The sequence below is a fragment of the Ailuropoda melanoleuca genome, chromosome 13, assembly GCF_002007445.2.
Source record: "Ailuropoda melanoleuca isolate Jingjing chromosome 13, ASM200744v2, whole genome shotgun sequence".
Classification (NCBI taxonomy): Eukaryota; Metazoa; Chordata; class Mammalia; order Carnivora; family Ursidae; genus Ailuropoda; species Ailuropoda melanoleuca.
The window spans coordinates 4,245,915-4,269,682 of NC_048230.1; the positions used below are offsets into that span (position 1 = coordinate 4,245,915).

Consider the following 23,768-nt stretch of genomic DNA (forward strand, 5'->3'; position numbering starts at 1 on the left):
CTTTAAAAAAAAAAAAAAAAGGGGATGTGGGGGAGGGGCGCCTGGGTGGCTCAGTCATTCCTTCGGCTCAGGTCATGATCCCAGGGTCCTAGGATTGAGCCCCACATCGGGAAGCCTGCTTCTCCCTCTCCCACTTCCACTTCCCCAGTTCGTGTCCCCTCTCTCACTGTCTCTCTATCAAATAAATAAATAAATAAATAAATAAAATCTTTAAAAAATAAATAAATAAAAGGGGATGTGGGAGAGGAGAATGGGGGAATTATTGTTTAATGGGTGCAGAGTTTCAGTTTGGGATGTTTAAAAAGTCCTAGAGNTCAGTTTGTTTCCCAGAGTCCATAGTCTTTCATGGTTCATTTCGCCTTCTGTTTACCCCCCCTTCATTCTTCGTTTCCTTCTCCTATGATCTTCCTATTATTTCTTACATTCCATAAATGAGTGAAACCATATGATAATTGTCTTTCTCTGCTTGACTTATTTCACTTAGCATAATCTCCTCTAGTCCCGTCCATTTTGCTGCAAATGTTGGGTAATCGTTCTTTCTGATGGCTGAATAAAATTCCGTTGTATATATGGACCACATCTTCTTAATCCAGTCATCTGTTGAAGGGCATCTCAGCTCCTTCCACAGTTTAGCTATTGTGGACAATGCTGCTATGAACATTGGGGTGCATATGGCCCTTCTCTTCACTACAATTATCATATGGTTTCACTCATTTGTGGAACATAAGAAATACCAGGAAGATCGGTAGGAGAAGGAAGGGAAGAATGAAGGGGGGGTAAACAGAAGGGGGAATGAACCATGAGAGACTATGGACTCTGGGAAACAAACTGAGGGCTTCAGAGGGAAGGGGGGTGGGGGATTGGGATAGGCCAGTGATGGGTATTAAGGAAGGCACGTATTGCATGGTGCACTGGGTGTTATACGCAAATGATGAATCATGGAACACTACATCAAAAACTAATGATGTACTGTATAGTGACTAACGTAACATAATAAAAAATTATAAAAAAAAGTCCTAGAGATAGACAGCGGTGATCATTGCACAAAAATGTGAATGTACCTACTGCCACTGAACTGTATACTTAAAAATGGTTAAATTGGGGGGCGCCTGGGTGGCACAGCGGTTAAGCGTCTGCCTTCGGCTCAGGGCGTGATCCTGGCGTTATGGGATCGAGCCCCACATCAGGCTCCTCTGCTATGAGCCTGCTTCTTCCTCTCCCACACCCCCTGCTTGTGTTCCCTCTCTCGCTGGCTGTCTCTATCTGTCAAATAGATAAATAAAAATCTTTAAAAAAAATGGTTAAATTGGAAAATTATACATGTTTTATGCTAAATTAAAAAAATCCCAATATAACATACACTGAGAATAGTGTATTATACATATATACATACATATATATATTCGGTTTAAGAAGTAATTATAAAGCAAATACTTGCATCATCACCATCTAGATCAAGAAATAAAGTACTATCAAAGGGTACCCCTTTGCTCCTCCCCAACACAACACTTCTCTTCCTTCCTGAGTAATCACTCTCACTCACAATGTTCCTAACATTTGCTTTTAAAAAATCAGGTTGTGATGTGATAATGTAGGATAAATTAAACCAACATTACAAAAGCAATAGAGTATTTAAATTCCAATATTTTCCATACACGCAATTTTTTTTTAACTGAGTAACTTTTAAAGTGCCCTTTCCCCTGTCTTTCCCTCTTGAAACTCTTCCTATTCTACAACTTATCTTTGGTTCTACAGTTGACCTCACCTGGAGTTAACAACAACAACTCAACAACAAAACTACTTCACTGTAGATTTTAGATTTTCATTCCTCCCGCTCTCCCTTGCCTCCAACTACAAAGAAACAATGATTTAAACCCTTTGTGCCCTTTTAGAAAATTACACAGATACCCCATTGTGGAACCCTATAATCCCTTCGTGGAAAGGAAGAGATTAGCATATGAATACAAAGCAAAATGAATCCAGAATACAAAATGATCTACTGGATTGTGAAGCTCTTGTATTCGTAAAAAATGTATTTATTTCCTCTTTTTGTATTGCCCCTTTAGTGGTCTCAGGGTTAAGGGAACTGAGCTTCTCTGGTTACCCGGAAAAGGATTTAAAAAAAAAAAAGCCAACAGATTCTAGGAGGTGCAAAACCAACAGATGGCTCCCAGAGCCAGTAGAACTGCCAGTGGAATCTCCAGTGGAATCTGCTACACTCGACGTGAGTTTGCTTGCGGGTGAGGAGTGTAGAAAGTGCTGTTCGCAGACTGCGCGGTGAAGGAAAGAAGGCGACAGAAGAGAGAGCCATAGTGCTGACGTTGAAGGCCCGGCCCTGTGAGGTTGCACAGGGTAAGCGGCGTTGGCCAGGAGGCAGTGGCGAAGGGGAAGCAAAGAGGATTTGGGCTAGGGGCGGGGCCTGCGGCGCAGCGTGGCTCCTGATTGCTGGAGCGCCGCTGCCAATCTCGCAGAATCGCTCGGTTAACCAGTGCGCTGGCTAGACGCGCTCAGATATACTGAGTGAGCCCTGAGAAGCAGTCTCAGATCCTGACGGTGCAGCAGCCCGGAGCCTCAGCCAGGGAGTCCTAGCCGCTTTCAATGGAGGAGAAGCCCGGCCAGCCACAGCCTCAGCACCATCACAACCACCACCATCCGCACCATCACCCCCAGCAGCAGCAGCAGCAGCAGCAGCAGCAGCAGCCGCCGCCGCACCACCACCACCATTATTACTTCTACAACCACAGCCACAACCACCATCACCACCACCATCACCAGCAGCCTCACCAGTACCTGCAGCATGGAGCCGAGGGCAGCCCCAAGGCCCAGCCTAAGGCGCTGAAACATGAGCAGAAACACGCCCTCCAGCAGCACCAGGAAACGCCGAAGAAGAAAACAGGTCTGGGAGGGAGGACGAGTGGGGGAAGGGGAATGGGGGTGGGGGGTAGAGGAGATGGGGGTGGGGCTGGATGTGGAAAGCGCGGACGCGGTCGGAGTGGTGTGTGTGTGTGTGTGTGTGTGTGTGTGTGTGTGTGTGTGTGTGTGTGTGTCCGTGTGTCCGTGTGTGTCTGTGTCCTGCGGGTCTGGGGAAGCCCCCTTCCATTCTCCCAAAGCCCGGGCTGGGCCGCGGGGTTTGCAGCGCCCTCTCCTTCCCCTCAGCATGGGAGAGGCCCAACCAGGCCAGTGTGACCTTCCCGGCCCCCCCCGGGCTGGAGGGAGACCCGGAGGGTCGGCCTTGGAAGTCTAGCCTCATTATTCCTTTCCCGTTTACCTTCCTGAGGCCCCGGAGGAACCTTAATTTGGCAGCCCTGAGTTGGGGTGAACATAACTCCCCCCTAAAAGCCTTCGGGGTGTATCTCAATAAGGCCTAGCGAATCCCGACTCGGGTGGTGTCGCGAGACCCTTTTGCAGGCGGCGAGGCGAGGGTAGGTGGGCTGAGCTGAGGAAGTGTCCTCCCCCCGCCACCCCNGCCCCCCCAAGCCCCCCTGTGGCCTTGGGGTTCCCCGTCGGGGGGGGGGCGGCCGGGACCCCTCGTCTCTCGAGTCATTTCCACCTCTAGACGCCCCTTTTGGACACCAGACCCCGCAGTCTACCCTCGCGGCTCCTCCCGAGGCCGGCGCCCCGGGCCCGCTCCCCCCAGAGCCGGCGCGGCTGGAATGTTCTCTCCTCCTCGCGGGGCCGCTTCCTGTCCGCCATGTTGGAAGCCGATTCCTGTCACCGACTCTGGCCCACTGAGGAGCGGAGGGGGGAGGGTGTCGAGGGGGCTCGGCGCGGCGGAGCTGGGGGGCTCAGAATCCCCACGGGTGCGGCGGGAGGCGCGGGCGGTCCGGGAGGGGAGCCGGCCTCGAAGTGGAGTCGGGAGCAGGAGGCCGCGGGCGGCGGCCGCGGCGCTCCTTGGGGCAAGAGGGCTGGGGGGGGGTACATTTTGGGTAGAGGCGGTGCCTGAAGGCCGGGTGGGGTACCCAGCGGGAACCAGGCTCTCTGGTCACGAGTTTCTCTGCCACAGGAACCTCGTCTCCTGCCAGGTTCGCTCACGACTCCGCCTCTCAGGCTTTCACTTGGGCCCTTTCCTTCTAGCAGCTCATTTTTACAAAAAAAGCTTGTTCTAGCTCCCTCAAGCCCCCCAGCATTTACCTTCTGGGCTTGGGTAGTGATTTCGAGGAGAGAGATTAAAAAAATGATTGGATGGGGGAGAGGGCGAGTTTTTTTTTTACCCCTATTTCTTGTCCTTAAAGGAGAAACGAGGTGGCTCATCCATGAGGTTGGTTCACTACCATCTTGCCTCGGACGAGGCTTTTTTCCCTATTAAAAGGAAAGGTGTTTTCCTATTTTCGAATTGATGCCGATCCCCAAACTCTTGGTTTGGACAAATGTTAAATTGAGGGTAAAAGTCGTTTTAGAAAACGTTTGAGAAGAAATGAACTTTTGTAACCAGGCAAATTTTTAGAAATTAAAGGTTCTTTATAAATTTAAGAGAAATGAAGGGAATGGTAAGAAAATGGATGTTAAACCCAGCATATCAAATGTGGTATAAGCAGTTACTGAGAGCTGGAGAAAAATTGCTGTTCTATTGAAGACTTAATGTAATTTGAAGACTGAAATTGGAATGCCAGATTTTCCACTTTTGGGGGTGGGGACATCAGGGGTGCAGTAGAAATGAACATATAAATGTATTGAGTATTTAATCTTAACGGATTTGGAACAGTTCGAAAACTATTAGAAAGTATACAACACTAAATGTTTTAACCTTAGGTCTTTTTCAACTTAGAAGAAAGAAAATCTTACTTTATTATAGCTTGGAATATGAAGGAGTGTTACTGTTCAGATTTGAAAATTTTATTTTGTTGGTCAGGTATTAACATACCCCTGCAGGAATCGTCTCTACCTATGGAAGCAGCCCCTGAACCATTCAAGGTGGCATTCTTCAAATTGGTCTTACCAGGAAGAGAATAAAGAGGAGAAACTGGGCTTAGCAGTTTTGAGAGAATGTAAACAATTTGGGATGAACAATTTTCCATGTGTGGCATGGTAACAGTACTGTTGTTTCGACATGTATAATACTAATTTACTAAGAAAACTAAAAGCATTTTTGAAATATATCTGTAACATGTTGAAGAGGGCTTTTATGACCCATTACCCACAAACCTATAAAGAGGAACCTGTTTTCTTTTTCCAGAAGAGGGCGCAAGAGAGGGCCAAATGTGTTAGTAATTTAGGTTTCTAATCCAAAAGCTAGATTTATCAGGACTGAAGTTTTGCAGAGTCCATTTGAAGTAGGGTTAGGAGCTTTAGCGTGGCAAACCTGAGTAATAAAAGTGCAAAGAGCCCTTTGATTTCTCTCAGTAATTCTGTGGTGTTTGCATTTTTCTTAAATACCTAAGTTTTTAAAAGAAAATGTCTCTGGTACACTTTGCATACCAACAAAGTTACCATAGAATTTTTTTAAGACTTTATTTATTTGAGAGAGAAAGAGATAGCACAACGGGGGTGGGGGGATGGCACTGAGGGAGAGGGAGAAGCAGTCTCCCTGAGAGACCAGGACCCTGAGATCATGACCTGAGCATAAGGCAGATGCTTAACTGACTGAGCCGCCCAGGTGCCCCTGGAAAAAACTTCAGTTAAATGAGAAATGGTTTTTGTTATTAAAACTTGGGAGTGGAAGTATAGTGGCTTTTGAGCTGTTATTAAATTGTTTGGTGATTCCTGATGCTGGAACCACTAAATAGTAATTTTAGGAAAAATTATTCTAGTTCACTTAGAAGTCTTGGCTTTGGTCCAAGTTAGTTTGGACATTGGAATTTTTTTTTTCTTAAGACTGCTTGCTCACCTTTGAGAAAGTTGTGACTAATGAGCCCAAGAGTACAAACCTTTGTTTAGCTTGTTAGCATGTTTAAATTGTATATGTAGTTTTTAGTCTAGAGTTGTACACAGGTAAACTTGGATCTGTTAAAAACGTTGAGAACCTCTATTTAGGAACTTGCTGCTTTCCTAAGAAAAAAAACAACCTTTCAGAAAACATCCTAGGCAGTGATCTCTTCTTCACTGGTAGTTTCATACTTAAGAATTTTTCCACCAAAAGTTTGATTTGATTGGCTATCAAAAAAAAAAAACCACACACACAACTCAGAAGTCAAAAAAATGAAAGTATAACTACAGAAGTTAAGAGCTTTAACAAAATAAATTTTTTATGGTACAAGTTTTGTGGCACTCAATCTTAGGATCAATTATAGCCTTGAGTTCTGAAAGTTAATACAGTAGAAGAAAATGCCTTTACTTGTTCATCCCAGTGTCCTTATCTTTTTCTCTGATACAGAATGAGTGCCTTAAAATTATAGTAAATCCTGTTGTGCATCTTCCCAGACTATGTTCTGTTCCACAGCAAATTCTTTTTAAACAGTGGTTCTCACACTTGTTAAAAAAAAAAAAAATCTTAGATCCCTTATGCTTTTAAAATTCACAAAGAGATTTCCCCGTTGGTTTTATCTGTTGATCTTTACCATATTGGGAATTAAAACAGTTTCAAAACAAGAATATACAGCTCACATTCCTTTTAGCCTTCACAGGCTAAAGGCCTACAAGAATGAATGAAAGTGACAAAGGCAGATTATTTGGTATTCTTATTGGACACCCCTCCCCCAATTCCCTGAAAAGCTGCCTTAAATGAATGTGTGTATATCCTTCTATTATGTATCTGTTTCTAATTACTTGACTTCAGAATGTTTTGGGGAACATTTCATAGAACAGTGGGTAACTAATATCACTATTTTACTGGTAAGGAAATGGGAAAAGCTGTCGTTATCCTAGTTGAATAACATATAGTAATGAATTGTTTATGGCAGTTGAAGGTCTTAAACTTGAACAACATAACACTTTTTAAAATTAGATACCTTTCATTGTAGTTTTGTTAGTAAATAATACTGCATCACTTGTAGGCAGTATTACATAGTGATAGGAAACTGTGTTATAAGCAGACTGGAGTTCAGATTTCCAGTTCTCTGCTTTGTGACTTGGGCAGGTTAATTTCTCTGAGAGTCCACTTACCCAGATATGAAATGAAGAAAATATATCTTAAAAGAGTTAGAAACATCGGTACATAGATGTTTTGGTTTCATACATTAACAATATGATCTACTGTTTAGGAAATACCAGAATAAATTCAAGACCACTGTAGAAAAAGTTAATGAGTATTAGATTTTTGTTCAGTAGAATGCAGTAGAAACTGCTTATGGTGACTACCAGCCACTTATGGTTTCATAGAAACGGATTTTTTTTTTTGAGATTTTATTTATTTGAGAGAGAGCACGAGCAGGGGGGAGGGGGCAGACAGTGAGGAAGAAGCAGACCCTGCTGAACAAGAAACCTGATGATGTGGGGGCTCGATCCCAGGACCCTGAGATCAGGGCCTAAGTTAAGGCAGGTGCTTAACTGACTGAGCCACCCAGGCACCCCTATAAAGGGATTCTTTAGTTTCCCTGTAATACGTACAATTAATGTATCGACATAACTTGATTTTTGCCCAGAGGGTAGCTGCGCTCTTAATTGTAAAGGAAATTTTATAACAGTCATGTGAGAACAATGGGGAAGTTGATTCTGTTAGATGAGAGGTATTATGGCATACTGCTTAAGAGGTCTTGTTCTTTCTGACCTCAGACTTTGGTTTGAATCCCAGCTTGGTTCAGTCTCTTGCTTGGTAGACTTCAGTAATAAGGGGCTCAGAAACTGTTTTATCATAGTTGTGAAATAATAACATAGTCAAGCTAATGCTCATAACAGTGTCTTTACATGTTGGGTACTACTGTAATTTATATATTTTGATTGTAAAAAAACCTTTTTTCCCCCCCCCAGGCTATGGTGAACTAAACGGTAATGCTGGAGAACGAGAAATATCTCTAAAGAGCCTGGGTTCTGATGAAGCAACCAGCCCTATTTCCAGGGTCCTCAATGGCAACCAACAAATTGTAGACACTAATCTGAAGCAGACTGTAAAGGCCAGCACCTTTGGGAAAGCAGGAATTAAAACCAGGAATTTCATTCAGAAAAACAGTATGGACAAAAAGAATGGGAAATCTTATGAAAATAAATCTGGAGAGAACCAGTCTGTAGACAAGACCGATACGGTAGCAATTCCAAATGGTGTTGTAACAAATAATTCTGGCTATATTACTAATGGTTATATGGGCAAAGGAGCAGATAATGATGGTAGTGGATCTGAGAGTGGATATACCACTCCTAAAAAAAGGAAAGCTAGGCGCAATAGTGCCAAGGGTTGTGAAAACCTTAATTTAGTTCAGGACAAAATAATGCAACAAGAGACCAGTGTCCCAACCTTAAAACAGGGACTTGAAACTTTCAAGCCTGACTACAGTGAACAAAAGGGAAATCGAGTAGATGGTTCGAAGCCCATTTGGAAGTATGAAACTGGGCCTGGAGGAACAAATCGAGGAAAACCTGCTATGGGTGAGATGCTGCGGAAAAGCTCTGATATTAAACCTGGTGTGAGCAGCAAAAAGTTTGATGATCGGCCCAAAGGAAAGCATGCTTCTGCTGTTACCTCCAAAGAGGACTCGTGGACCCTATTTAAACCACCCCCAGTTTTTCCAGTGGACAATAGCAGTGCTAAAATAGTTCCTAAAATAAGTTATGCAAGCAAAGTTAAGGAAAACCTCAACAAAACTGTACAGAATTCTTCTGTGTCGCCATCTTCATCTTCATCCTCTTCGTCATCTACTGGGGAAACTCAGACCCAATCTTCAAGTCGGTTATCCCAGGTCCCTATGTCAGCGCTGAAATCTGTTACTTCGGCCAACTTTTCTAATGGGCCTGTTCTAGCAGGGACTGATGCAAGTGTGTATTCTCCAGGGGGTCAGCCACTGCTAACTACTGCTGCTAATACTCTAACACCCATCTCTTCTGGGACTGATTCAGTTCTCCAGGACATGAGTCTGACTTCAGCAGCTGTTGAACAAATTAAATCTAGCCTTTTTATCTATCCTTCAAATATGCAAACTGTGCTGTTGAGCACAGCACAAGTGGATCTACCCTCTCAGACAGATCAGCAAAACCTGGGGGATATCTTCCAGAATCAGTGGGGTTTATCATTTATAAATGAGCCCAGTGCTGGCCCTGAGACTGTTATTGGGAAGTCATCAGATCATAAAGTGATGGAGGTGACATTTCAAGGGGAATATCCTGCCACTTTGGTTTCACAGGGTGCTGAAATAATCCCCTCAGGAACTGAGCATCCTGTGTTTCCCAAGGCTTATGAGCTGGAAAAACGGACTAGTCCTCAAGTTCTGGGTAGCATTCTAAAATCTGGGACTACTAGTGAGAGTGGAGCCTTATCCTTGGAACCCAGTCATATAGGTGACCTGCAAAAAGCAGACACCAGTAGTCAAGGTGCTTTAGTGTTTCTCTCAAAGGACTACGAGATAGAAAATCAAAATCCTCTGGCGTCTCCTACGAACACTTTGTTAGGCTCCGCCAAAGAACAGAGATACCAGAGAGGCCTAGAAAGAAATGATAGCTGGGGTTCTTTTGACCTGAGGGCTGCTATTGTATATCACACTAAAGGTAACTCATTTGTTCTTATATAAAGATTCTTATTGGTCGATTAAACATACATTTGTTAGGTGGTGTATTAAGGGTGAATTTTGGAAATTACTATGAGATTCTTCAAGAATTTGGGAACTAAGTTGAGAATAACAGTGAATAAGCAGCTGATAAAACTAATTCAGGGTCTTTGGAAATAGTACTATTTAGAAGGAATGTTCACTTTTTCAACTTAAAAGTATTTAAAAAAATATGTATAAGTATATTTGACTTCCTGCACTGAGTGAAGAGAGTGAAGAGGGGTGGGGTTGTGCTTAAAGGGATGACATTATATTTTCTCTTGCGTTCTTTTTAAAATTTTTCTTTGAACAGATGTTCCCTCGCCTTTGCGTTTTATATCATATGCTTCCTTATTAGTGAGCTCACTTGATAGTTCTAATTTGTGTAAAATGAGTAGGAGCAGTGTTTTTGAGGAGGAGTCCAAAAAAATTGGAGTGTCAAACTATTTTTTCTCTTATACGAAGGAATAATGGGTGCTGAATGGTAACTGGAAAATAATTTCGATACTGCAACAGCAAGCCCAATTAGCATCATAGGAGCCAGGCTCTTAGAGTCTGTACTTTTCATAGCCCCAAAGCCTATGGAGGAATACAATATCTTTCAAGTTCCATTCTCATAACCTTTTTAGAATATGGTTTATTTGTGTCTTTTTTTTTTTTTTAATTATTTCAGAGAAAGCAAGTGTGGGGAGGGGCAGAGGGAGAGGGAGACAAGCATACTCCCTGCTGAGTGGAGAGTCCACTACAGGGCTTAGTCCCAGGACCCTGAGATCATGACCTGAGCTGAAATCCAGAGTCCGATACTTAACGGACTGAGCCACCCAGGTGCCCCTCCTTGTGTCTTAAAGAAAAATTTGCTATATAAGGTAACTTACTTAAATCACTACAGCAAATAAAATGAGGCTTAGTGAGTGATGTTTACAACCTTGGTGCTTTTGAGAACAGTGGTTTTCAGTCTTCCATATTCCCCTCCTCCCCTAGCAGAAATCTATACCTCATGCATGCATACACCTAAGTAAGATATGCTGCACATTCCCATATTTAACATTGGCTCGTTTAGGCAGTGACTTGGAACTGCAGGAAAGGGGCAGCATATCATATAGTGGGGATGAGGTAATTCCCATATTCTCCCTAGAAGAATCACTGCCTCAGAGATGAATAACAAAGCTATTTATGTGACTTTTAAGCAAATTGCTTCCTCTGCATACCTTTCCTTATCTGCAAACTGGAAGACATTAGTAAAATGAACAGATGTCCTTTTTCTATTTTTCTTCCTTTAAGAAATGGGAGTAAGTAGCAGTATTGCCTTATGGGAGTTTAAGAGTAGTAATCCTGGCAGATAAAATTACCTGTCTTCTCTTTTTTCTCCAGCACTGCTCTTTGGAAGTAAATGAATTAACCAGGAAGTGGATGTTTTTAGGAAAGTTAGGGCAAAAATTTTGCTTAGTTTCTTAAGACTTGTGGTTAATTATAAGTTAAATTCTGTGTTTTTGGTGGTATTTTCTGTGCCATCTGCCTTCCAGAGACATTTACTGGGAAAATCTTTACTGAGTATTTTGTATTGGTGGTCATTGTGTGAACCTGAGAGGATATCTGGTTATGTTCTTCAACACCTGCGAAAAAGTCTGGGACAGGTTGTTCCATTAAGTGGTTGTTTGGTGGTTTTATATAGATTTTTATTATGGAGAATTGTAAGCCTTTTTAAATGGGAGTGTTAACTCCTGTTTATCTCTAGGTATTCTATATGCATTTTTCCTATGTGTAGGCTAAGTAGATATGAAATCAGCGGTATTTAAATGAGCCAAATACCCTTACATGGATGCAGTAATATTTAATTTTGCTGATATTACCAAATGATTTGCGTTAGTAAAGTGCATCAATTTGAGTTTTGTAGTTAGATGTTATTGAGATTAAATTGGTATTGATTGTTTTCCTCCCCTCCCCCGCAACAATGGATAACTTTCGGTTCAGTTAGTTCCAAAGTGGCAGGTTCTTTGAATTACTGCCAAATGTGGATTGGTTCGTTAGGTCACTAATTTCTCTTTTCTTTGAATTTGTTTTGAATTACAACCTTCTGAAGATCTGAAGATCTTATAAGTGAAGGCTGGCTTTTTTTTTTTTTTTTTTTAAGTTGTCTTAAACTCTAAAAGAGGTAATAATCAGTTGGGCTTATTCTTTAAAAGAGCACCTGTATTTTCTTGGTTCTTTAGTGTAGTCTTCTCTTGAAACATTCAAAGGCAATCACTTACTGAGTTAAAGTTAGGCTCAGGAATAGAAGTTCTTATGCATACCTCCTAACTTCAAAAATAAGCTCTTCAACAACTTTATTTGGAAATAGTAGGTAAGAGGGTGCTTAGTGTCAGTTCAGTCGGAATGATGCATTTTTTAGATTAAACATTAATTACTTAGAGCCTTAGAAGTACTTCAGATTTTTTAAAAATCTGAATGTTCAGTACATTTGAGGATACGAAATAAAGATACAGTGAGGCATAAAAAGGATTGGTGGGAATTCTAGTTCTTGGGATTTTTCTTTCAGCTTGTGATACATATTATGTTACTAACTTTTCTTAAGAAGGAGGAGGGTTAATCTTCATATTATCTGGGGGTATATTGTATCATTACATAGCAGTATTAATATTTATGGTGAGACATAGGTCCTATTTTCTATTTTTCTCAAGTGGCTCTTAAGGGGAGAACTTTAAAGTGATATGTTTTTAAATTGACTATGAAAAAATTGGAAAAGTGGAACCTGTAATGAACCCCAGTGTACCATCGTCCAGCCTGAACATTTAAAAAGCACGGTCATTCTTGTTTAACCTATCTGCCTTCACGCTTTCTTTGCTAGGAGTGTCAAGAGCAAATTACAGGTATCCTAACATTTTGCTAGATGATACTTGTGTTATGTTAGAGTGATAGCTTTTAATGCATATACGCAGGACATATAACTGTTGCCTCCTTTAAAGCATTTACTTTTCGGAGGCTTGTAACACTGGACCCTAACTTTTTGTGGTTAATCTTTGATTTCAAAATGGTCATTTGAAGTCATTTGATTCAAAAAAGTAATTTGAAGCCAAATCTGTTGAAATAAGGTAGGTTGGTGTGAGTTGTGTGTTTGGTCAGTGTTCATTTAAACCAGGTTGATTTATCTTGCCTAATACTGCACTGAAGGTTATCAAGCATTCAAAATGCTGATATTTTGGAGTACTCATGAAAAAATAATTTGATAAGGTAAATTTTACCCAGCATGTAGAGATGCAAGGGGAGATGAATAAAGTAAGGTGTAGTTGTTGATGGTTGAAGTGAGTCAACATGACAGTTATCTAGTATAAAATATCCTTGAGGGAACACTAGTCTACAGTATGAAACTTTAAGAATTTGTTTCTCTTCCATAGGTTATTGGCATAAATGCTTTGATTCACTAGATCTGGACTACACCCTGGAATTAAAAATGTATTTTAACTCACTAGGTGGTTCTCATTGCTAGCTATGGTTGGGAACTCTTTAAGTCTAGAGAGCTTTCTTCAGCTTAATCTTTTTTTCTTTTCTCTGTCACAGTTGTGTAGTAATGTGTGTGTGTGTGTGTGTGTTTTCCTTTCCCTTATGATGTACTTACAGGCAAAGCACTTTAGCTTAGTTATGGGAGACTTATTTTGAAAGGGTCTTTTCTTTGAAGAGCTTACGTAGAGGCAAAAATAATACACAAGTTTTATCAGGCAAGATTTTAAGTGTCATAAATAACTAGAAGACTTTAGTGGAAGGAGAATTTTTAATGGAGTAAAGGTGGGAAGAGTAAATGCAGGGTATGTTTTCATGGAGGCAGCAGCATTTGAACTGAGTTTTGGTGGATGGGGAAGATTTTTTGACTTACGGAAATGCAGAGAAGAGGAAGATAAAGAATAGTTAAGTTGGAGAATCCTGAGTAAATGTAAATATTGAAAGGGTTCTGCTTTGGATGTGGTGAGGGGACGTAAAAGAAGGAAGGTAAGTTGCTGCCAGATCCATCAGATCAGTCTGGAGGTAGGTGGGGAGCCACTGAATATCAGGGAGATGGGCTGGTGGAATGGAAGTGACTTAAACTCCACAGAAGACGGAGGTGAATACTGACGTATTCTGAATTCCTGTGTACCTGAGAAAAACTATTTGTCGTTTTTAAGCCTGGGCTTCTAAACGTAGAAAATAGTATATCAGCATGTGTTTTATTGTGCTGAAGTGCTTTAAAAACGGAGTTGGTATTAATTGACTTGCATTCAGGTAGATTAGTATGGCACCAATTTGTAAGGTAGATTGGAAGCCATTTCTCTGATGAACTCTTGGAATAGTCTAGGCAGAGGATTAACAAGATTTCCCTTCTGTATTTGCAGTCATGTGAATGTATTTATCTGAAAATAAACATTTAAAAACATTTTAGGTTTGGGAATGAGGAAGCTGATCTACAGGGTATGAGGAGGCAGGAGGCAAGTTATGGTTAATCCATCAAAGGGAAGGGGGACCACGTATACAGTTTAGACTTTTGTTTACAGAAGGATCTGAATACTATATTTTCTCCTTTTAACAGAACGCTGAAGAAGTATTTTCACCTGTACTGCATTTTATTATTCTCTGTGATTGCTTATGGCATCACAGCTGTCTTTATCATAATCTTATTAACATAGCAGGTGCTTACAGATTTGACTTTGGTTTCAGCCCTAGTTGAATTTCCTAGATTGGGGAAGGATCCGTTAGTCCCCCTCTATAATATGGGACATATAGGAATGTTTGTAACAAGTAATTTAATGTGGTTGTGAGATCCTTTTTTTCCCAGTGACTTACCATTTGAGCACGGATGCTTGATTTTTCATTAAGTCTGCTTTATGAATGCAATAGTAATGAATTTACTTTGGTATTAGTCTGAAAGGTAACTTGTAAGGAATTTATAGAAGGTAAAATTTCACCTGCAGATTTTATTAGCTTACCTCCTGAAGGTGAGGGAAGAACCACCCATGCTATAAAAGCAGAAATGGTCTGTTGCTATCTTAGTAGTAGCACTTTCATTCCAAGCAACTCGAATTTGATATTTTACCTTACAAGTAAACTGGATTAGAATAAGCATAGAAGTAGAAATGAACCAAAACCCAAAAGCAAAACCTTAAGCTCCAAGTTTCTAATGTATGTATTTAGAGGTGGTCCAGACAGTTCTATGTAGTCTGGTTTGGTGTAGCTCCAAATGGGGAATAGAAGATTGGAATTGATGCAATGAAGAGTTTATCAAGTATCTCCTGAAAAGGTAATGACTTCTAAGTACTTTAGTAAAATTTACTTGAAAATAAGCTGTTATCAGAGTGCCTGGCTGGCTCAGTCAGTAGAGCATGCAACTCTCAGTCTAGGGCTTGTGAGCTTGAGCCCCATATTGGGGGCAGAAGTTACTTAAACATTTTTTCCCCCAAGATTTTATTTTTATTTTATTTTTTTATTATTTTTTTATTTTTTTAAAAGATTTTATTTATTTATTTGACAGAGATAGAGATGGCCAGCGAGAGAGGGAACACAAGCAGGGGGAGTGGGAGAGGAAGAAGCAGGCTCATAGCGGAGGAGCCTGATGTGGGGCTCGATCCCATAACGCCGGGATCACACCCTGAGCCGAAGGCAGACACTTAACCGCTGTGTCACCCAGGCGCCCCAAGATTTTATTTTTAAGTAATCTCTTCCCCCAACATGCTGCTGGAACTCAAACCCCAGACCAAGAGTCGCATACTCCACTGACTGAGCCAGGCAGATGTCCCTAACATTAAAAAAAAATAATAATAAGTTGTTAATCCTCTGATATAGTCAAAATGGAAACAAAAAGGGTGGGGAGAAGATTCTGAGTCGACTTTGCAAAGGAATAGGGGGGTTCTGTGAATTGGTTGGGAAAGGAAATCAGAATAGCAAAACATGGTGATGAGATAGCCAGTAATGGCCTGATAAGGGATTGGAAGGCAAGATCAGTGGTAAATTGATCTGGGGGTTCTCAATTGTGGTAGTCCCCTAGTTTGGCCTTATATTTGATTTATTTCCTTTTTTGGTGGGGAGACATGCTTTTTATTTTTGTTATTTAGACTTTAAAAACTTAACTTAGAGCGCATGCATAGGGGCAAAAGGAAAGGGAGACAGAATCTCAAGGAGACTCCACCAGCATAGAGCTGGATGTAGGGCTCAAGCCCATGTGAGATCATGACCTGAGCCAGAATCAACAGAGTTGGATGCCCAACTGACTGAGCCACCCAGGTGCCCTGAGACATGTGCTTTTTAAAATGGTTAAATGTTTTCAAAGGATTTTTTAAGATACTAATATTTTCTTTTGAGAGAGACAGATTGTGTGGGCGGAGACGGTGGGGAAGGGCAGAGAGAGAGAGAATCTTAAGCAGGCTCCTCGCCAGCACAGCCCAGTGTGGGGCTTGATCTCACAACCCTGAGATCATGACCTGAGCCAAAATCAAGATGCAGATGCTGAACCAATAGCCACCCAGGTGCCCCTTAAATGTTACGTTAAACTGGGACAATAGTGTCATTCAATTTTAAAAGTTAAAAAAAAAAAGTTAAGCCTCAAGTTGGCTTTAACCATCTTAGCTACTATTCAGTCTTTTTCTTTGAAGAATTAAATGCTGAAATTTTGGTTGGATCATATGCAGTTGCTGTTTTTGTAGGTCAGAAAAGGTTGAATATCAGTTTCAAATGGGCCTAATACTACTTTGTTATAGTATTATTTTCTGACTGATTTATGAGTAGTGTTTGTTCAAATGTTTACATAAATTGCACCAAGCTCTGTGTGAAGCAGTTGTGATAAGTAGATGAAAAGAGAGGATTCATGTCTTTAAGGAATTCAGTGTAGTAGGGAAACATACATGGAAAAGAAGTACATGACTAGTGTGACCGCTCTTTAGAAAAATATATAAAATGTGTTTGGAACATAGAGAAACCCCTAAGGGGGAATGAGAGGGTCAGGGAAGGCTAGTTAGTATTCAAAAGAGAAGTGGAAATTGGCTTATTTATTGTACAAGGAAAGTCATAATTATTTTAGGTGGAGGAAATGGAATAGTATTTGAACATGCTGGTCATTCATAGTGATTCAAGGAAGGTGAGTGGTGCAAGTTAAAAAATCTTTTAATTTAGTCATCCAGTTTACTTATTGCTGTACAGCTGTTTCAGATGCTAGAAATTTTATACAAGACAAACCGATCTAGTCTCCCTGTAGGCAGTGGGAATCCATTGAAATGTTTTGGTCCCTTTCAGGTTTATATTTTTAGAGGAAGAGAATGATAGTCATGGTGTAGAAGATAGAAAGTGAGACTTGATTAAGGGCAAGAGAGGCCTGTTAAAAGATTACACTGCAGAAATGCTCATAAGGTACCACTGCTTGAACCAGGCGGTGACATCCGGCTGGAGAAAAAGAGGGTGACTAGAAAGTTAAAAGTGTCTTAACTTTGAATAAAAATTGCAGTAGTTGAACACTCCCTTCCTAAATTCTCTAATTTGCATTTCCTTAACTCTATCTACTTTCCTACTTTTTACATCTTCAGCATAACCTTCCTAGTATCATTCTCTATCTCAAATGTTGGTGTTCTTTCAGTCTCCTTTTCATGCTACTCAAACTCTTGAGTAATCTCATCCAATTCTGTCGCTGTGTATTAAGCTCAGAACTTCAACTGCTTTTACTCTGAGTTCAGTCCACATATATTCAACATAACCACTCTAATTCTTTATATATAAAACTAAATTCATTTTTTTCCAAACCCTGATTATTAGGTTATATGGATCTTGTCTCTAACATACCCATTTTTTCCTTTCTATCTCTAATACAACCGTCCTAATTTCACTTTTGCAGTAACATTTACTGGGCTCTTTTTCTGTACAGTAGTCCCACCTTATCCGTGGTTTTGCTTTCCGCGGTTTCAGTTGCCCGCGGTCAGCTGCAGTCTGGAAGCAGATGATCCTTCTGAATCGTCAGAAGGTCAGTAGTAGCCTAATGCTACATCACAATGCCTATTGTCGTGCATCTCACTTCATCTCATCATGTAGGCCATTTTTTCATCTCACATCATCTCAAGAAGAATGGTAAGTAAGTACAGTACAATTAAGATACTTAAGAGAGACCACACTCATATAACCTTTTTTGTACAGTGTGTTGTTACAATGGTTCTTTTTTATTTTAATCTCTTACTGTGCCTAATTCATAAATTAAACTTTATCATAGGCATATATGTATAGGAAAAAACATAGTATATGTAGGGTTTGGTACTATTTGCAATTTTAGGCATCCCCTGTGGGGGAGAGGGGTCTTGGAACTTATCACCTGCAGATAAGGGGGACTACTGTATTATCTCTTCATCCATACTCTTCAGTTACCTCAGTTATTACTAATATTTAGAACAATAATCTCAGATATTTTCAGTGACTTCCCTTTACCTATATGATTTAAATAGTAAACTTGCCTTTGTATGTGCCTTTGTGCTATCCCATGAATAGCCAAGTAGCATTTATCTTTGTGTGAATCTTTCCTTCTTAGTGACTTTTAGCTCTGTTCCCTGAATAGTGTTGTTGTTTGTCTGAATCTTTTTGTCTTAGTGACATCCAGCCTTACTAAATAATTGTGACCACCAAAGCATAGGTTAGTAAACTTTTTATATGAATGACCAGATAGTAAATATTTTAGGCTTTGAGAGCCATGGGGTTGGTCTCTCCTTGCAATTCTAGTTACATGGTTCTGCCTTGTACACAAAAACAGCCATGGGTAATATATAAAATGGGTGTGGCTCTGTTCCAAGAAAACTTGATTTGCAGAAACAGGCAGTGGGTAGAAATCAGTTTGCTGACCCCTGCTTTAGCAAACCTTGTACTTTAATATCACCAAGCTTTGTTCATGCTGGTGCCTCTATCTAGAAAAGCTGTCCTTCTACTGAGCTCACAGAGGCACAGCCTTTCTGGTTTCACATCTGTATCTCTAGCCCCTAAGTAGTACATTTTAATACACTTGGAATTTAGAACTTGGAGTTTATTGGGCATCTACAGGGAGCATTGTGGTAGGGTGCTATGTAGGAAGTAGAAGTAGGCTGCTTTAGAAAATTGAATGTTAAATTTTCTTTACTGATGAGGCATAACTAAATATTTGAAAAATTTTATATAGTAAAATTTAACATTTGCATGGTGGCAGTCTAAATAGAATTTTAACAAAATTGCCTACTTTGGTATATTTTAAAAGCAGAAACCTTCACTTATGTTAGCAAATTTGGTCCTGTGGCCATTTCTCAATAACTATTTGCATAATTGGGTGCTGGGCTCAAACTTTAAAAAGAATTGGGAAGTAAAAGACCTCGTAGTGGGGGGGCAAGGGCAGTATTAAAAGTAGAAAGATTAATTGCTGTGGTATGATTTTGTATAGTTGAATGTGCCTTATTTTGTTCAGCTTCTGTTGTGGGGTAGTTAAAACAGTTACACAAAGTAACTTGTTTTATATTTAGAATCTGCATGGAGACTTCTGTAACTTAGAAGAGGGCAAAAATACAATTTTCTCCTTTCCTAGATATTACTAGCTTCTTGTTAGTATGGTTGTTTAAGCATAGCATGTAATCATGCAGACAATATTTGATTTATTTCCTCCTCTTTCTTCAGTTAAGTTTCATGGACTTGAAATTCTAATCAAGGACATCAAGTTGCTACTAGTTACAGAAGTATTTAGTATTAAATAACTGGAAGGGGAATTGCATTCATTTCTCAGTTCAGCACTTCAGATAATGTTGATTTATTTGTTGGCTAGAAGCTAGGTTGGCTCATGGCTAATTTTTTTTAGCTAGGTCATACATCCCTTTCTCCTCAAAAAGCATGATCAAATTCACTACTCCAGGGGCGCCTGGGTGGCACAGCAGTTAAGCGTCTGCCTTCGGCTCAGGGCGTGATCCCGGCGTTATGGGATTGAGCCCCACATCAGGCTCCTCTGCTGGGAGCCTGCTTCTTTCTCTCCCACTCCCCCTGCTTGTGTTGCCTCTCTCGCTGGCTGTCTCTATCTCTGTCGAATGAATAAATAAATAAAATCTTAAAAAAAAAAAATTCACTACTCCAGAACCCTTATTTAATTGTAATAAGACTTTCTTAACCAGAAATCATTTAAAATCTGTGTTTAAAACCTAAAGCTGAATGTTCTGGATTAAGCTAAAGGAAATGTCTTCAATCCATTAAAGACCTTGGGTGGTTGCAAATTGTTATTTTTGTCTTTAAAATTTACATGTTTGCCTTTAAAGTACTCTAGTTTTTATGGACTCCTGAGTGTAGTTCCCCCCGCCCGGTCTCCACCAAAAAAGGGTGGAGGGGAAGAGGCAGGTTGAGGTTGGTGGTAGGGAAAAGAAAAGGAAATGTTAGAGGATAGGGCGGTCAAAATGAAAAGTTTGTGTTTTTCTCAACATACAACCAAGTACACATTTATCTTTACATTAAATAGACTTAATAATGAGCATCAAGTAATCAGTACATACAGAACTCAGGAATTTATGTGTTGCAAAATGTGAGATTTCTTTACTTTCACTAAAAGAAAAAATTTTTGTGTTGGATTAATGTTTCTGAAGTCAGGTCAGCCAAGGAAAGGCTTATCTTTGGACTTCTTAAAATAAGCCATTCTGAAGTACAGAAATGTGTAGGATAATAGCTCTAATGACTATTTCAGCTATTTCTAATTGTCCGAAACTAATAGAAGTATAAATTAGAGGGATAGCTATGAGTGCCATGACTGGAATAACCTTCCTGATATATCTTCTTTTTTTCCAGATTAGATTGATCACAGTTCTCTCCCCTTCTTAGACCTGGGAGATGGGGATTTTCCTGCCAGTCTTTGGATGGCTCTCTGTCCAGTGATTTCTTTTTAAAATTTTACTTATTTGAGAGAGCACATTTTGGGGGGGGGGTAGGGAGAGGGAGAAGCAGACTCCCCGCTGAGCATGGAGCCCAATGGGGGACTTGATTCCAGGACCCTGAGATCATGACCTGAGCCCAAGACAGGTGCTTAACCGACTGAACCACCCAGGCGCCACTGTCCAGTGATTTAAAGCCCATAGCATCCATCTATGCTCTTGGACCAAGTGACAACTAGTGTATTATTTCCCAGTCTTTGTTTAATCAGGCATTTATTGTGATACCTTGAATGCAATTTTACCTGGAATTATTATAGTTTGAATAATTAACCTGTTGTTCCAAACAATCAATTCTGACAAATTTTCAAAACTTAGAAGTTTTTTAGGAATGAAATTGGTGAGGGATAGAGGGGAGCAGGGAGAGTATGATCTACCATTCTCTTCCTCCAACTATAAACATAAAAAAGTAATAATTTGAGATTTATACACTTTTAGCCTGGGGAGAGATTATGTTGTACCTTAACTATAACCCATGTCCAGATATATCCTATCTTAATGAGCTCCAGTTTTGTTTTTCTTTAACTATAATTGGCTGCTGATAAATTATGTGGAATACAGTTACACAAAATCCAGTTACACAGACCTTTTTATCTTTTCAGAATGGCAGTTGTATGGCCATGGGAAGAGCACTTATTCTCAGTCATAGTTATAGTTCATTCCTGTTACTGTGTAGTCTTTGTGTTTACATTGTAAACCTAGTAGAGTATTTCCTTTCAAGGTATTGTACTTCCTTTTTTCCTGTTCTTTGGTTCTTTTGGTATAGTAGTCATCTATTGTCTTACTCATCAAACCTTCAAATAAGCCCTCTGTGAAGCTTTCTGGAATGCTTCCAGATAGAATTTTTCTTGCCTTTTCCCTGTATTGTCACTAGAGTTTGGTCATGTACATATTTTCTTCACTGTAAGTTATCAAAGTAAGCACATTGTGATCACATAATTGGAACAAATGAGGATTGTGTTTACTAATAAATGGGTATGGATTGGCATTTTGACTTATGGGTTAAAAATAAGGGTAGGTGTGGTTTGAGTTAAGTAAAATTTTAGAAAGGCATTTTAAGCATAGTGCTTAATCAAATTTGAATGCTTCATTCAGAAGACTTGAGTACCACAGTGGCTTATGGTGGGTTGCCAAAAAATACTTCATTTTTTTTAAATAACAATGAGCTGCTACAAGAAATACCATTTTATCTACAGCATGCTTCAGCATATCTTTGCTACTTGTATAGATAGGATTGCTCTCTTGGTAGTTTGATTTCAGATGATAATTCACTTTTTTTTTTTTAAGATTTTATTTATTTGACAGAAAGCACAAATGGGGGAGCAGCAGGCAGAAGCAGAGGGAGAGGGAGAAGCAGGCTCCCCGCTGAGCAGAGTGCCCGATGCAGGGCTTGATCCCAGACCCTGGGATCATGACCTGAGCTGAAGGCAGACACTTAACCCTGAGCCACCTAGGCGCCCCAATAATTCACTTCCTATAATCAGCTTAAGGCAATCTGAAAGACACTTCTTGAGAATTCCAAGAAAATAAGAGTGTTTTTGTCTAAGGTTCAGTAGAACTGTGCTATTTCAACCCTACCTCCAGCTCAGCAATAACCAGTCTAAGTTTTTTAGGTTTAAAGTGAAAAGCATAGCTTTAAACTTTGCTCTATAAAACTTAGTGTATAAAATAATCTTTTTTTTTTCTTTGCAGAAATGGAATCTGTTTGGAATTTGCAGAAGCAAGGTAAGAATGGCTAGGTTACCTAAAATGTTAGTGCTAGTAACTAATTAATGTATGTTATGTTCGGGTGGAAATAACGTAAATAGTGACCCACCAAGTGTACAGGCTTTATATTGAATTATTTAATAACTGCAGTTAAAAGACACTGGCTGGTGTACCAGGATTGCTAAACATGGGGTAACGCTGTAAATGAAGAGAGTATATGAAAATACTCTTCACCTGCTAGGTGAAGAACATGAATTTTTTCCCCCTCTGATTATGAAAGTAAGACAACATAAGTATTTTTAATCTAGGAAACCAGCATGAGTAAGTGTTTCCACTTATAGCCATTCTTTATCTGTATTTGTGTGGTAGACAAGTGGTAGCCTAAGAACTGAAATTCATAGTTCAGGAAAATATTAGCTGTTTAGAAGCCTTACTTGGGCTGTATATTCTCTGAAATAATGGTTAAAAATCTAAAGAATAGCAGATTAGCTTCCTTCACAAGCCACATGTAAAGATGTGAACAGCAGGAAGGCAAAGGGACTGAATAGTCCACATCTGGATTGTTTGGAATTTTCAAAAAATTTAAATTGGTTATCCTAATTATTGTGTGCTTTTCCAAATATATTAAAATGTGGTAGCTGTGGAATACCTGAAATAAAGTAAATTTCAGTCTGGAGAACTAGTCATAATAGATCTGGGCTTTTATAACCCTGTAACTGAATTGCATCCCATTTCCCACCCACTTTGTGAGCTAATGTAAGTCAGAGAGGTCACTGTGTAAGCTAGAAAGTGGCAAGATTAAATGTAGGTTTCCCTGGGGGCACCTGGCTGACTCAGTTGGAAGAGCCGTGGGACTCTTGACCTCAGGGTTGTGAATTAGAGCCCTACATTGGGTGTAGAGATTACTTAAAAAATAATATCTTTTAAAAATGTAGATTTCCCTGATTGCCCCGCATTGCTCTTCCTTCCATCTCTCTCTTGTACTTAGGCCAGGTCTTACTTCTCTAACACAGCTGTGGCCTGAAGATAACTAGCAAGCTAAATTATTATTATATTTTTAAAGATTTTATTTATTTATTTGACAGAGATAGAGACAGCCAGCGAGAGAGGGAACACAAGCAGGGGGAATGGGAGAGGAAGAAGCAGGCTCATAGCAGAAGAGCCTGATGTGGGGCTCGATCCCGTAACGCCGGGATCACGCCCTGAGCCGAAGGCAGACCCTTAACCGCTGTGCCACCCAGGCGCCCCGCAAGCTAAATTATTTCGAGTTGCTTTCTGTGTGCCTTCTTATTCAAAGGCAGACAAAAAAAGGTAGACCAGAAAATATACTCTGCAAAAGTAGACCTCCTATATTTACTGTAAAATGGCTATTTAACTATTAAGAACTAGCATTATCTTCATGGCAGTTTGCTAGAGGATGGCTGTTACAGTCCTAGAAAGGATATTATCTCTGCACTAAATTGGGTTGACTGTTAGGCTCAGGTGAATTTGAGAGCTTTAATATTATTTTTAGGTCTTTATACCTTTCCATTAGGTGACAAGTTTT

At 40.1% G+C, this 23,768-nt stretch overlaps 1 protein-coding gene across 1 annotated transcript in view; it reads left to right on the forward strand.

Moving 5' to 3' along the window:
* Positions 1 to 2,213: 2,213 nt before the first annotated feature.
* NUFIP2 (nuclear FMR1 interacting protein 2) overlaps positions 2,214 to 23,768 on the forward strand; it is a 31,411-nt gene continuing 9,856 nt past the window's right edge. The window contains exons 1-3 of the mRNA XM_011225918.3: positions 2,214 to 2,896; positions 7,843 to 9,567; positions 22,208 to 22,240. Coding sequence (XP_011224220.2) covers positions 2,599 to 2,896; positions 7,843 to 9,567; positions 22,208 to 22,240 — 2,056 coding nt within the window. The 5' untranslated portion in view covers positions 2,214 to 2,598. The remainder of the gene's footprint in view (positions 2,897 to 7,842; positions 9,568 to 22,207; positions 22,241 to 23,768) is intronic.